This window comes from Desmodus rotundus, chromosome 7 (assembly GCF_022682495.2).
Source record: "Desmodus rotundus isolate HL8 chromosome 7, HLdesRot8A.1, whole genome shotgun sequence".
Classification (NCBI taxonomy): Eukaryota; Metazoa; Chordata; class Mammalia; order Chiroptera; family Phyllostomidae; genus Desmodus; species Desmodus rotundus.
In genome coordinates, this window is record NC_071393.1 from 37,428,343 (window position 1) to 37,443,255 (window position 14,913).

Consider the following 14,913-nt stretch of genomic DNA (forward strand, 5'->3'; position numbering starts at 1 on the left):
AAAATGTCATATGGTGTGCATGAGTGTGATATTGTTGTGTTACAGAATTAATGCTTATGATTTTGTAATAAAAGATTTTATAATAAAAAATAAGTTCGTGCTGGACCCTGTAGGTTTGGTAATAAGTAGAAAAAAATTATCTGCAAAGTTGAGGAGCTAGGGAAGATATGGCAGGATCTACCATGGTATCCTGCCTATAGTTTGTTCTTAGCAATTATTTTTTTAAATGATCTGTTGGTTACAGTTGATAATAATGATTGCAGTCTTAAGGATTTTATTGAGATAAAATTGAAAGGTAGGCATAGTAACTGGTTTAATCAAAATGTAAACTCTGTAGTTAAGATTTACCTTAATTTCCCTCATTTCCAAGTGATTCAATTCAGTGATAAATATGATTTAGTTTATAAGAACAAATATTTTTTTAAATAGTGGTTTAATTTTATTTATTTTTCAAATTACTTTTTGTAGTTACCTCAGGCAACAGTGAGTGTTTTGAATCTTCTGTTTCCTAAATTCTTTTTGGGATGGATAATTGTGAAATTATTATTTTTTGAAAAGATTTTATTTATTTATTTTAGAGGGGAAGGGATAAAAAAAGAGATAGAAACATCAATGTGTGGTTGCACACCCTCTACTGGGGACCTGGCCTGCAACCCAGGCATGTGCCCTGACTGGGAATCGAAGCAGCGATCCTTTGCTTCACAGGCTGGCACTCAGTCCACTAAGCCACACCAGCCAGGGCTATTTTTTGAATATAGTTTAATACCTGTTGAAACAGTATAAATAATGGTTTTTAAAAAAATTCTCACCCAAGGACAAGCTTACTGATTTTTAGAGAGAATTAGAAGAGAGGGAGAGAAACATGGTTTGGCTGTCTCATACATTAGTTGGTTGCTTCATCAGTTCTCCGACCGGGGATCAAACCTGTAACCTGGGTGTGTGCCCTTAGAAGGAATCAAACCCCCAACCTTTCAGATTATGGGACTACATTCAAACCAAGTGTGCCACACTGGCTGGGGGTAGATAATGGTTATTTAACATATGTATCAGTTCCTCAATTAGGTGATTGTGAGAAGTACAGATTGGATATTGAGCCCATCGCTAATTATTTTGTATTAATGAAGTTTTTTTATATTAAAAGTTATATATATATACACACAACTAAAAATATTTGGAAAATTATGTAAGTATATCATGAATTCAGTAGTATTTTCCTTAGGATGTTCATCAAACAGAAGCAAAATTAGTTATGTTTTGTGTGATTGTGCATAGTGTGTAAATCTGTGTGTGATCATTATCAGGTTTTGGTGCCAACATTAAGCCAACACCTTAAATTGAGTTAGGTAGTTCTTCATCCTTTTATAATTTTTTCCTGCAGTTAAGAAAAGAATCTGGACCTAGAGGGTATTATGCTAAGTAAAATAAGTCAGAGAAAGACAAGTACCAGATGATTTTATTTATATCTGGAATCTAAACAACAATATAGGTGAACAAACAAAGCAGAAGCAAACTCGTAGATTCAGAGAATAGCCTTATAGCTGCCCGAGGGAATGGGGATGGGGGTGGGGGGACTGGGTGAAAAGGGGAAGGGATTGAGAAGTACAGTTCGGTAGTTACCGAATAGGCACGGGGAGGTAAGATGCAGCATAGGGAATATGCAGCCAATAATAATATTCCCAGTAGGGTACTGGGAGCATGAGGGGAAACACTTGGTGCAGTATATGATTATCTAACCACAATGCTGTACGCCTGAAACTAATAAGCAGTGATACTGGATGCAAACTGTAATTGAAAAAGATTTAAAAAAATTAAAAACAAATAAAAAAAGATTGATTAGTCCTTGCCTGTGTAGCTCAGTTGGTTAGAATGTCGTCCCATACACCAAAAGGTTGGGGGTTTGATTCCCTGGTCAGGGCACATGCCTAGGTTGTGGGTTCGATCCCCTATGGGAAGCAAGAGTCCATGCTTCTCTTTCACATTGATGTTTCTCTCCTCCCCCACCCCCCTTATTCTCTCTGTAGAATCAATAAACATATATATAAAGAATAATTAGCAGTGAATACTATGTTCCATAAAGATTGGGGAAATATCAGCCCTGTGAGCATATTTGGTGCTTTTTCAGTTCATTTTCTGTTATCTAATTTTTTAGGATTTTCAAGTCTGGCTTGAATTAATATTGATAATTCATGTTTTTATAGGAAGTCATATGTTGATTAAATGTTTAAGATGTATTATTTTGTGTTCTTTGTAAATATTTTGTTAATGCTAAAAATTTATTTTCTATGGTGTTAGCTTTTTGTTTGGGTTATTTTCAAATAATGGGCCTTTAGATTTATCAGTGCTACCATTTTATATATTAATTTCTCTTTTAACATATTTTCTTCTCTTTTTTCCTCTGTTAGATTATGAAATGTTTTCGGCACATAATACATATAGAAAACAATATATTTAACACCTGTATACTTATACTCCCACACAAGCAATAAAATATTGCATATTATTGAAGCCTGCTCTGTGCTCTACCCCTACTAGAAGTAAACACTATTATGAATTTGGTGTTCATCATTCCCATTCTTGTTTTTATATTTTCAGAATAGATAGATGTTTCTATAAAGAATATATGGTTTTATTCTGCATGTTTTCAGACTTTAATAAATACCATACTGTATGTATCATTTTAAAACTTGACTTTTTCATTCCATACTATGTTTTTGAAAATTTTCAGTGCTGATTTATATATTCGAGATACTTCTTTTGAGCTGCTGTTTAAAATTCTATTATATGAAGAAAATATAACAATTTATCTGTTTTTGTGGTGATTGAGGTTGTTCGTAATTTTCCATTTATAGATAGTGCTATGATAGGCATTCTTGCACATGTCTTCTTGTTAACATGTGTGAGAATTATTTTAGGGCAGCGATTTTCAATCTTTTTATTTCATGGCACACATAAACTAACTGCTGAAATTCTGTGGCACACCAGAAAATATATTCTTTGTTGATCTGACCAAAAAAAAAAAAAAAAAAGTGTAATTTTGATTCATTCTCTCCAGATGGCTATTGTGTTGGCTGTTGTCATTTTTTTATTTGACAATCCAAGGGAAGAGAGTTAATTACCCTTGACATTATAATAAATAGTCAGGTATTGCATGTTTTGAAAATTCTTGTGGCACACTGGGTGAAAATCACTGTTCTAGGGTATAGTTTAAGAAAGGGTATAGTTTAAGAAGTAGACTTTGGGGTTAGGGCATATACACATGTTGAGGTTTACTGATTCTGCAGATGACCCCACAGTGGTTGTACCAGTATATACAAGTGTATGGAAGTGGATGGAAGTAACCTTTGCTCCATGCTGTTGCCATTTGTTTGTTCCTATAGAAAAATTTCTTGACCCTACTGCATCGAGCATTTATTTTTAAATGTTCGTTTTTAATAATAATTGCTTAAATGCAGAAATATACCTTACAATATAATAATGGCTTTTAATCATGTATATGTTTTCTTAGTTTTATTATTTTTGTGTAATCTGCTATTAATCTATTTTTATCAAAATATTTTAAATATATAATATATATAATAGGTTATGGTTTTATTTTTAATTTTTCATTGTACATTTTTAGTTTTACTGCATTTTGTGACAGTAATGTGCCTCAAATTGTTTTCAGTTTTTGGAATTTGAGGATTGGTCAAAAGAACGTATATTTTCTTTATGGTGTAATCATATTAAAAAAATGATAGATCTGTCATGAATTGCTGATGTCAGGGGCTCTCCTGACTAGTATCTCATTTCTTGTTTTGTAGTTCATTTTTTCCTTGTAGTCTTATGTTTTTTGAAACATTTTATATTATCTATATAAAATTTTATGAAAAAAATATATTATTTATAGATGCTTCCATAAAATACCCTTGTTTTACCATTTCATGCTTACCAGTGTGGCAAAAATCCAAAGTCCGAGAATACCAGGTAGAGTCAAGGTTTGAAGAAGTAGGAAACTCTCAGTGCTGCTGCTGAGAGAGCTGATTGGCAAACACTGTACACCGGAGTTTGGCAGTGTTCCTGTAAAGCTCAGGACGTGTACACTACAACCTGGTAATTCTGCCTTCATGTATGATACTTCAGAGGAACTCTTGAAACCATATGCAGGAATATTTACTGCAGTTTATTTTCAAAAAGTGCAAAATTGTAAATTAATCTAGTGCCTAAAAGTAGAATGGATCCCACACTGTGGTAATTAAATATACTGGGATGCTGTATAACAGTTAAAATGAACACACTTGATCTAAGTTATCAATGTAGATTTTAAAAAACATAGGAATATGATACCATACCGATAAGAGTTAAACACACTTGACAGTATAATACAGTATTTATGAATATATCTAACATGCATGTATCTATGTATAAATATATGAACTGAAATGATACATATCAAATTTATGATAGTATTGGCCTCTAGAGAGTGAGGACAAAGGAAGCATCACCTTTATCTTCAAGTTTAACATCTGTAAATAAAAATACACATCTGAAATGTAAAATAGTACTCCCTGCAATTTTCCCAGAACTCAAGAAATATTGTCACTGTTCATTCCTTTTCTCCAGGTTGTGGGATTATGGTTGATCATGTTAAAATGTTTTTTGTACTATTTTGTATTTTCCATGTTCTGCACAATGAAACATGTTTTTTTACTATAACCAGAGAAAACTTTAATTTAAAAAGACCCATCTGTCTTATTTACTCCTTGTTTTCTTTTTTGGAGGTGGGGGGAGTGCAGTGTGTGAGACACTTACATTCCTCGGTGGCCAATATTTATAATTCCCAGTGTATTGTCTCTGTGTTTCTCTATTGTATATTTGCTGATCTCATTTTTTCCCTCTGCGGCTTGATTCAAACCATGGTCATGTACCATATATTGAATTTACTTTTCTGCTGTGTAGGTTAGAGAGGAGATGCTCTTTGAGGCGCTGGTGACCAGGAAGACTGTGGCAGTGGGAGAAAAGCTTATTTTGCCCTACAAGCTGGCAGAGGTACGAGTCGCTTTTCTTTGGATTGAAATTCTCTGAACATTTTTGAAGTTTGGGTTTATGTTGTTTCTCTAACAGAATGAAAATAACAACCAGGAAGAAGTGTTGACTGAAATATTTCTGGGGTCTTGAAATTTGGTTGTGAACTTAGAATCGACTTGGAAATGTAAAACTTGAATGTGATATTAGGTAATAGGCTTTCATTTTTTTAAAAGATCTTAATCTGTTCACCAATCTTAGGTTTCATGTTATTAATATGGGGTGAATTGATGGTAGGTGGAATTATAAATGAGCAGTATTTGACCTAACTGATTATAGTTTCTTGAGTCAGTTTTATTTTTCTTGGCATATCATACTCGCCTGATTTACTTTGTCAGTTTTTTTGTTCGCTCTTTCTTTCCTTCTGACCTTTGAAAGATGGGGTGCCCTATAATAGTCCTTGCCTTTTCCTCTTATATTCTTTATTTAGATTACTTTACCTAGTCCCATGATGTTAAATATTATCTGTACAAGAAAGTTTCCAGGTGAGGTTTTTTTTTGCTGTAGTGAGCCATTATTCTTACTGTACCAGTCAGGTGTACAGAAGTAGGAATCTGACTATTTTATGGTGTAATTTTATTAAAGTGTTAAGAAATCAAACTGTGAAAATTATAAAAATAGGATAGCAGTATGAGATTAGAATACACAGGGGTGGGAAAACAGTGATTGAACTGTAGGGAATGCTTTATGGGCTGACATTGATTCACTTATCCCACTTTTTGGGGCCCCCTAACTGTGCCTACAAGTCTACATTTCTTCATGATGTTGGATCTCTTATGTCATATTTAATAGTCTCCAACTTTGGGAGCCCCTTTCTCAATAACAGGAAAAACCAAATCTTTTTACATAAATGGTCATTGTTTTTCTATTTTCTTTGACAACTTTTTTCATTATGAAACATTTATATTTATTTACATTTTTAACTTTAAACTAAGACTGTTTTTATAGGCCGTGCTTTATTTTTATTTACATTTGTTTAGTGTATTTATTTGTTTAGAAATACTTGAAAACCCTTGTGCTCAGAAATGTGCTAGGCATTAGATATAAAATGAGGATTTTAATATTTCACCTGAAGAGCAATGGAAAGCACTTAAAATGTTTTAAACAAAAAAGGTATGTGAAGAGTCATTTGGAAGAGAGTATATTTGTTTTCTGTGAGTATGTAATAGGCTTAGCCACTTGAGAGAATACATATTTATTATCTGACAGTTTCCATGGATTGTTAAATCTGGGCACAGGTTAGCTAGGCGTTAGGCTCAGGGTTCCCAGGTGAAGTCACGTTGTCTGTCAAGGTTGTGATCTCATCTGACACTAAACATCCTCTTCCAAGTTCACAGATTGTCCACAGGATTCAGTTCCTTGCAGTTGTAGGACTGAGAATCTGCTTTCTTTTGAATGTCTTGGGACCATTCTCAGCATCTAGAGTCTACTTGCCATTTCCGGCCATGTGGTCCTGTTGGCAACATGGCAGTTTGCTTCTTCTAGGCCAGCAGGAGAATCTCTGATGAAGAAATCAATTAAAAAAATTTATTTACTGATTTTTTTTTTTATGAGAGAAGAAGGTGGGTGGTGGGGGAGAGAGGAGAGAGAGAGAGAGAAAGAGAGAGAAAGAGAGAAACACTGACTTGTTGTTCCATTTATGCATTCATCGGTTGATTCTTGTATGTGCCCTGACCAGGGATTGAACCTGCAACCTGGGTGTATTGGGATGATGCTCTAACTAACTGAGTTACCCGGCCAGGGCAAAATCAGTTTTTTTAAAGAGCTTTCTCTAAGTCAGCTCTACCCAGGATGATCTTCTTATGATTAACTAAAAATATCAGCTGATATTGGGCCATAATTAAATCTTTAAAATGTAATCTTCACTTTTTGTCATACAACGTACAAACAATTAGGGGAGAGAAATCCATCCTATTTACAGTCCTTGCCCACACTTAAGTTCTGTACATGTGATACAGAATATGTACCCCAGGAGATAGGAATCTTGAGGGTCATCTTAGGATTCGAAAACAGAGGGCAAGATGGATGTGAAGGCTGTAGTAGTACTGAGGAGAAAGATGTTTGCTGCTTTGTCTAGAATGGTGAGATATTGGTAGAAATGGATATATTTCAAATGAGAAAAATTTATATGCTAAAATCAGTGGAATCTGGCAGTGGTTTGCTTACTGGGAAGCAAGGAGGGAGAAGTAATATCAAGGATCCTAATTTTCTGGATCATACAATTATGTTGGTACTATTTTCAGTGATTTAGGAGACACTTAATGAGGTCTTATTTGGGTGGGAAAATATTAATTAGTATTTGGGCTTATTGAGATTAAGGTGTGATAGGCAGGACTGCATTGCAGAGAACAGAGGCTGAAAGTATATAATATTGGGAGTTATGGGGTAAATAGGTATTGGCATACTTTGGTAAGTGTGGCTTCTGTCTGACTGTTTAAGAAAATAGTACTTAACTATAAACCATAAGGAGGTGGGTTTTAGTTTTTAATTTAATATGAAGGTCTGTCTTTTAACTAAAAATATTCAGCTCATTTATATTGTGATAACCAATGTGTTTTCTTATTCTTTGTGGGTTTTTTTTTGTATCTTATGCTTATTTATTTAGTTTTAAAGTGCTTTACTTTTGCTGAATATGATCAGATTATCTTTATTCCCTTTTCCCCTTCTGGAGAAAATAGAATGGAAGTTCTTTCTATATATTCTACTATGATTTTATTGATATTTTAGAGACAGCTTTGTTGTAACTTGCCTAAGTATAGAATTCTAGGACCACATTTCTTTTTCCCTCAGAACTTGTAAACATTTTAAAATTATTTTTGAGTTGATAATATTAAAGATGAAAAGTTGATACCTGTCTTCTCTCTGGTAATTGTTTAGCTAGTATTTTTGTGTGTGTGCGTAAGTTTGAGGCTTTCATTTTTTTTTTTTTTAGTGAAATTTAGAAATTCATTCATCACCTGTGTGGTATAGGTTATAGTATTATTGTCATTTTGCAAACGTATAAGCTAAGCTGTGGCCTAAGAGTTTAAGTAATTTGACTAAGGTCACACAGAGCAAGTAGAGAAACTGGGATTGTAAGTAGTCAAGTTGTTAATCATTACTGTCTACTTCCTATAAACTTCAGAACTGAATGTAAATACGTACCTGAATATACAAGCTTCTGAATAAGTCCCTAGGGGATAAGTTTCTAAATTATTGTATCCTCAGTGCTAAGATAAGATTCTCTAAGATACATGCCCCACTTCTAGGTTGTAGTACTTTTTAAATGTTGAATTTTCGTTAGTAGAATTTATGTTTTAAAACAATTTCAGGTTTACAGAAAAATTTAGCAGATAGTACAGAGTTTACATAAACTGGGAAAAGTTTGAAGTGAGGGGAAAATGAATTGCATAGCTCCATAATGAAAGAATTGTGACTTTGTGTAGGAATGGAGAAATTCTAGAGGTTATTATCAATGACAAGCGGAAGACAACCAGGAATGGAATTGTGGTGCTATTATGATAATATTTTAAGAGTCTGACTAGGATTCTGCAAGTAGCTGATATCTTTGCTAACAGATTTATTGCTTTGCCTGTAATAGTATTCCCCACTTTAGCTGGCAAGGTTCATTTGTTTGTAAACTCTGTAGTATACCTTCTTCTAGGCAAAATATATGTGTTTTCAGTAAAACTATTTTGAACTGAGTGACCTGTGTTTCCTCTTATCTTTCAATTAGTTTTAGCCTGGATTCTTTGAGTTGGACTAAGTTAATGAGTGTATATAGAAAACTTTAATTATAGGCTATTATATTAAGAGAAAAATTAATTTATAATTTGTGATAGTAAGCTTTCTTTCTTGAATGAAAGCAAAACACACTTTGTTATAATATCTTACTCAAGTTATTGCCATTTTCACTTGTACTCCTAACCCTTTCTTCTTTTTCAGGCTGTGACGGTCAGGAACTCCATGGCTAAGTCTTTGTATAGTGCCCTATTTGACTGGATAGTTTTCCGGATTAATCACGCACTTCTGAACAGTAAAGATTTGGAGCAAAATACCAAGGTAGACATCCATAGATTATATATTTTTCCCAGAAAACTGTGTCAATAAAATGGCTAATACATTAAACTTAAAAAGACAGAATTATATGAAAGTCATAAGAATCATCTTTTATCTGTATTCCCTGCTGTTTCCCTCCTTTCTGCTTTTATTACCCTATTCAGAGGAACTGTTCTTTGCAGTCTGTGTCTTTGCAGACCTTTTTTCTTGTGTACGTATGTTTCTATAGATGCACATGTAGTGTTGCTTTTAAACATAAAAATACAATTATGCTGTTGTCAAGGTAAGAAATGTCCAAACCTGTTGAGAATTTTTATGGGATCATTTGAGCCAAACTGGCAGCGTATGCTGGGGAACAGCAAGATCTCAAATGCTGCAGAATATAAAAACAGTTTTGTGGTTTCTTTTATGCATTTGAAATTAGAAGGGAAATAAGAAAGGTTATATGAAGGTTGGAGGAAGCAACAGGATAGTTAAGGTTATGTGCTTTCTTGAGGATTAACACCCCCTTGGAGGGGTATTACTTACGGTATTTCAAAGGGGTGTTAACCTAAATGCACAAGAACAGTGGGCGGGCTGGCTGACAGCTTTTCACTAAAGAAGTTCTAGGCCTGGGTCAGGAGTACTTAACCATGGTCTGCCCAGCCACGCATTGTTGAGCAGATCACCCTGTTAGGTTACTTTCCACAGGACCCCTTTCATCCGCACTACACTCTCTGTATGGTTTCTGCAACTTGTAAATTTTTTGCCTAGTTCGTCTTGAAAAATATTTCTACCTTACTATTTTTCTTATTATTATACTTTTAGAATATGTTTTATATTCAATTTTTTAAAAAATTGAATTTATTGGGGTGCTTGTTAAGAAAATTATATAAGTTTAAAGTGTACAGTTCTGTAACACATCATCTGTATATTGCATTGTGTGTTCACCACCCCAAGTCAGGTCTCCTTCCATCACCAGTTAACCCCCTTTACCCTCTTCTACCTCCCCCACCCCCATTTCTCTCTGGTAATCACCGTACTGTTGTCTGTGTCTATGAGGTGGATTTTTTTTTGGGGGGGTTGTTGTTGTTGTTGTTGTTTTGTGGGGTTTTTTTGCTTAATCCCTTTAACTTTTTCACCCAGTCCCCCAACCCCTCCCTTCAGACAGCTGTCTGTCTGTTCCCTGTATCTATGTGTGCCTCATTATTTTTAACAACTGTGATACATAGTTTGGATGTGTACCGTAAATTCACCCATTAAAAATATAGTCCATTTGTTTTATTGTTCAAATGATAATGTAACAAATATTCTTTACGTACATTTCTCTAGGACAAAAATCCTTAAAATGAATTGATGGATTTAAGGATATATATGTTTTAAAATTCTGGTAGCTGCTGCTAATTTGCCTTTTCAGAAAACACTACGGCTTTTCAGAAAACACTATACACTTCTACTAGTAGTGTATGAAAGTCCCTATTTCCTTTACTCACATTGGGTGTTACCAGTATTTTCATCTGCTAATCTGAGAAGGAGGACTAGCCCATTTTGTTGCCCGTGTTTGTTTTTTTTTTAATCCTCACCTGAGGACATGCTTATTGATTAGAAAGAGGGGAAGGGAGGAAGAGAGAGAGGAAGAGAAACATTGTTGTGAGAGAGAAACATGAATTGGTTGCCTCTTGCACATGCCCCCAAGGGGACTGCACTACAGTCCAGGGTTGAACCCATGACTTTCTGGCTTACTGGATGATGCTCCAACTGAGTGAGCTACACCAGCCAAAGTGCCAATGTTTTTAATGAAAAATGAAAAATGAGCATCTTCTCATGTTTTCTCTTTTATTTCTTTTGTTTTATATGTTCTTCCTATTTTTATATTCATTTTTTTGTTATTCCTCTTTAGGTGTCATTGTGGATATTGCGGAGACTTAAGTTTGACATACATTACATGTATTTCCTCCTTATTGTAAAGATTTGTTTGTGTGTTTTTTAAGCCCATATGTTTTAAACTTTTGTGCAGTGAATTCTGATATTCTTTTTGTTTATTGTCCTGGGCTTGATTTATTTTTCTTATATAGGAAGGCCTCTTCAGCCCAAGATTATATAATATTTATTCTCATACTTTTTAGAATATAATTTTTTTTTGTTTCAAGATTTTATTTATTTACTTTTAGAGAGAGGGGAAGAGAGGGAGAGACGGAGAGAAACATCAATGTGTGCTTGCCTCTAATGTGCTCCCTACTGGGGTCCTGGCCTGCAACCCAGGCATGTGCCCTGACTGGGAATTAAACCAACGACTCTTTGGTTTACAGGCCAGTGCTCAATCCACTGAGCCACACCAGCCAGGCAAATGAAATGTTTTATATCAGTACTTTTTTCCAATTGGAATTAATTTTTAATATGGTAGATTTTAGAATTTAACTTTAATTATTTAAAAATTATTTTCATTTTTATTTCCTGACAACTTTCATGGAATAGTGTACCTTTTCAGGCTGTTTAGAAATGTCATCTTTTAAAAAAATTTTAGACATTTAAAAAATTTTTAACATTGAAAAAACCTGATTTTAGAGAGAGGGGGAGAGAGAGAGAGAAACAGACAGAGACAGAGAGAAATCAACCTGTTGCTCCACTTATTTATGCATTCATTTGTTGATTCTTGTGTGTGCCCTGGCTGGGGATCCAGTCCACGACCCTGACGTATCTGGATGATGCTCTAACCCACTGAGCTACCTGGCCAAGGCCTGGGAATGGCATCTGTAACCCCCTCTTCTCGGTGGGGATCACGGATCAGGCGCACTGTCCTCATTCCTGTAATGCACTGAGGCCTAGGGGAAGGGCTCCGGCCCTCTCCGTGTTGGTGGCTTCCAGTTTGCCAGTTCTGTCATCAAGTGCTGGGACGTGGAGAAAAGGAAAAAGTAAAAAAAGAAATGTCATCTTTATTACTTAATTTAAATGTAAAATTGCATTTATCTGAACTTTTCATGCTTTGTGTAAGCCCACAGTTACAGTATTAATTTTAATCGTAATCTAATTTACCAAATTGACTTATTTTTAAGGCTATTATTTTCATAAGGGCTTAGAATTTAGTCAGCAGAAGTAAACAAAATATTTTTGGGGGGTGAGGGATAGTAGGAAATAGAACTGAATTCTATAGATTTAGATAATTATGGGAAACAAATTACTTTTAATGGAGACTTTTAAAAATGTGTTACTATTTATAACTGATTACATCAGCTTGCCTAGTATTTATGTTAGCACCAGTGGAGAAAAATTGTTTTCATTTAACCAAAATTGTCATACAACTGTATTTCAAGAAGGAGGTGGAGTGGTGAGAAGAATGTTGGTTTTGGTGTGTTAGAGTTAAATCCTTGTCATCCATAGTAAGAAGTTAGAAGATAATTTCTACAAGTGAAATTCCAAGAAAGAGAAGAATAAACATTTGGCCATGGCCAAGGGCCAGTTAGGTCAGTTGGTTAGAGCTTCGTCCCTATATGCCAGGGGTGTCAAACTCCTTTTCACCGGGGGCCATATCAGCCTTGCGGTTGCCTTCAAAGGGCCGAATGTAACTTTAGGACTATATAATAATGTAATTTTAGGACTGTATAAATGTAACTACTCTTTAACTAGGGGAAAGGAGTTCAGCGCTGCCACCAGGTAGAAACAAGGTGCCAGGCCAGATAAAACAAGGTGGAGGGCCGGATTTGGTCTGCGGGCCTTGTATTTGCTGCCTGTGCTATACACCAAGGTCGTGTGTTGGATCTTCTGTCAGGGCACAAACAAGAATCAACCAATGAATGCATGAATAAGTGGGACAACAAATCGGTGTCTCTGTCTCTCTCTGTTTCTTTCCCTCTCTTTCTCCCTCTCCCTTTCTCTTTCTCCCTTCCTTTCCTCTAAAATCAATAAATACAACAAAAATTACAAAAAAGAATAAGCATTTGTATACTATATTATATACTATTCCATACCAAAGAGCTGAAAGATTTGAGTGTAGTTGATTCTAGGGTGCAGAAATTGAGGATGAAGAAGAGATCACTGTTTTTTATAAATAATTCTTTCAGAACTATTTCATGTTACAAACCTTGTGCAGTTTCTTTAAAAAAACATTTAAAAAATTTATTTATTTTAGCGAGAGGGGAAGGGAGGCAGAAAGAGAGGGAGAGAGAGATTGATGTGAGAGAGAAACATAGATTGGTTGTCTCTGGCACGTGCCCCAACCAGGGACTGAACCTGCAACCTAGGCATGTGCCCTGACCAGGAATTGAGCCAGTGACCCTTCGTTTTGTGGGATGATGCCCAACCAACTGAGCCACACTGGCCAGGGCCAACTTTTTTAATAAAAATTAAAATTTTAACTTCAAGATGATATTCAGTGTTGTTTCTAGCTCACACGAGGCCAGTTATGCGTTCTTGTCAGCTTGGTTTTTAAAGCAGAAATCTATTGGGATATGGAAGTCAAAGTAGGAGAAATTGAATGGTCCTCTTGGTTAATAACAAGCCATAGATAGGAGTGACCTAGTTTTACTGAAGCAACTTTTGTTTTCTCATAGCCTGTTGTTTCCATTCCTTTTTCTCTTGGAGTTCAGGGATATCTGAGATTGAGATAACAGGCTGCTAGCCCTGCTTTGTCCATTTATGTAGAATAATCAATGGATCATAGGAGTTAAATTTTTGGATTTTTTAAATAATGAGGATAAAAAGAAAAGATGAAGATGATGAGAACTAAAATGCTTTAAAAAATATTTATTTATTTTTAGAGCGAGGGGAAGGGAGGGAGAAAGAGAGGGAGAGAAACAAACATCAATGTTTGGTTGCCTCTTGCACGCCCCCTACTGGGGACCTGGCCTGCAACCCAGGCGTGTGCCACGACTGGGAATCGAACCCATGACCCTCTGCTTCGCAGGCCTGCAATTAATCCACTGAGCTACATCAGCCAGGGCTAAAATGCTTTTTATTTGTGGTAGTTTGGTTCAACATTAGCTGCCACCCCTCCCCAAATCTATTCTCCACTGCTATAGAACTTTGAACATTTTGTTCCTTATATTGTAGATATTATTCATGAACTAAAATTGAGCATCATTTTTTTAACTGTAATTTTTTCCTGTTTTACAGACTTTGTCTATTGGTGTTCTTGATATTTTTGGGTTTGAAGACTATGAAAATAACAGCTTTGAACAGTTCTGTATTAATTTTGCTAATGAACGTTTACAGCACTACTTTAATCAACACATCTTTAAATTGGAACAAGTAAGTACCTAAATGTATGTGTGCTTGCCCCCTGACACTCCTTCAGCCCCCACCTTCATACATACACACACACACATACATTTTTGAGTCATAGTCACGATAAGCGTTTTAAATCTTGGACTTCAATACAGATATTGTAGTTTTCATATTAGTGTAAGCAAATGACAGGTCATAGGTTTTGAGCTACATCATACTGGGTGGTGGTGGTGGTAGTTTTGTAATAGACCCCAAGTAGATTCAGTAATATGTGCTTGTTTGATTGTACCTTTGAATGAAAAACGAGTGGGTTTGTTTTGGGTTTCTGTTGTTGTTGTTGATTTTTAATTGATGACGTGAGCTTGGTCACTGTGTAATGCTAAGTATGTTTGTTTGATTGCTTTGGCCTCTTAGTTCCAGAATGGGATGGAGGAGCTTAATAATGGAATCCCTAATCAACTCAGAGTGTGGCTATAGTAAACAGGACAATATAGAGAGACCAAAACTGGTAACTAGATATTTCTTGTGAGAAGCTCAGATTGATTAGTGTAGGAAGAGCGAGCCATCGGTTTCCATAAGAATTCTGAGGTTAAATGCAGAGTAAAAGAAAATGTG

The 14,913-nt window shown here is 35.3% G+C and overlaps 1 protein-coding gene and 1 pseudogene across 14 annotated transcripts in view; both read left to right on the forward strand.

Moving 5' to 3' along the window:
- Window positions 1-14,913, forward strand: part of MYO9A (myosin IXA) — a 277,361-nt gene that overhangs the window by 91,209 nt on the left and 171,239 nt on the right. For all 14 annotated transcript variants that reach the window (XM_045192856.3, XM_053928672.2, XM_053928668.2 and 11 more), the window contains 3 exons: window positions 4,936-5,025; window positions 8,986-9,102; window positions 14,188-14,322. In XM_045192856.3, coding sequence (XP_045048791.2) covers window positions 4,936-5,025; window positions 8,986-9,102; window positions 14,188-14,322 — 342 coding nt within the window. The remainder of the gene's footprint in view (window positions 1-4,935; window positions 5,026-8,985; window positions 9,103-14,187; window positions 14,323-14,913) is intronic.
- On the forward strand, window positions 11,839-11,977 carry LOC112301970 (small nucleolar RNA SNORA57; annotated as a pseudogene).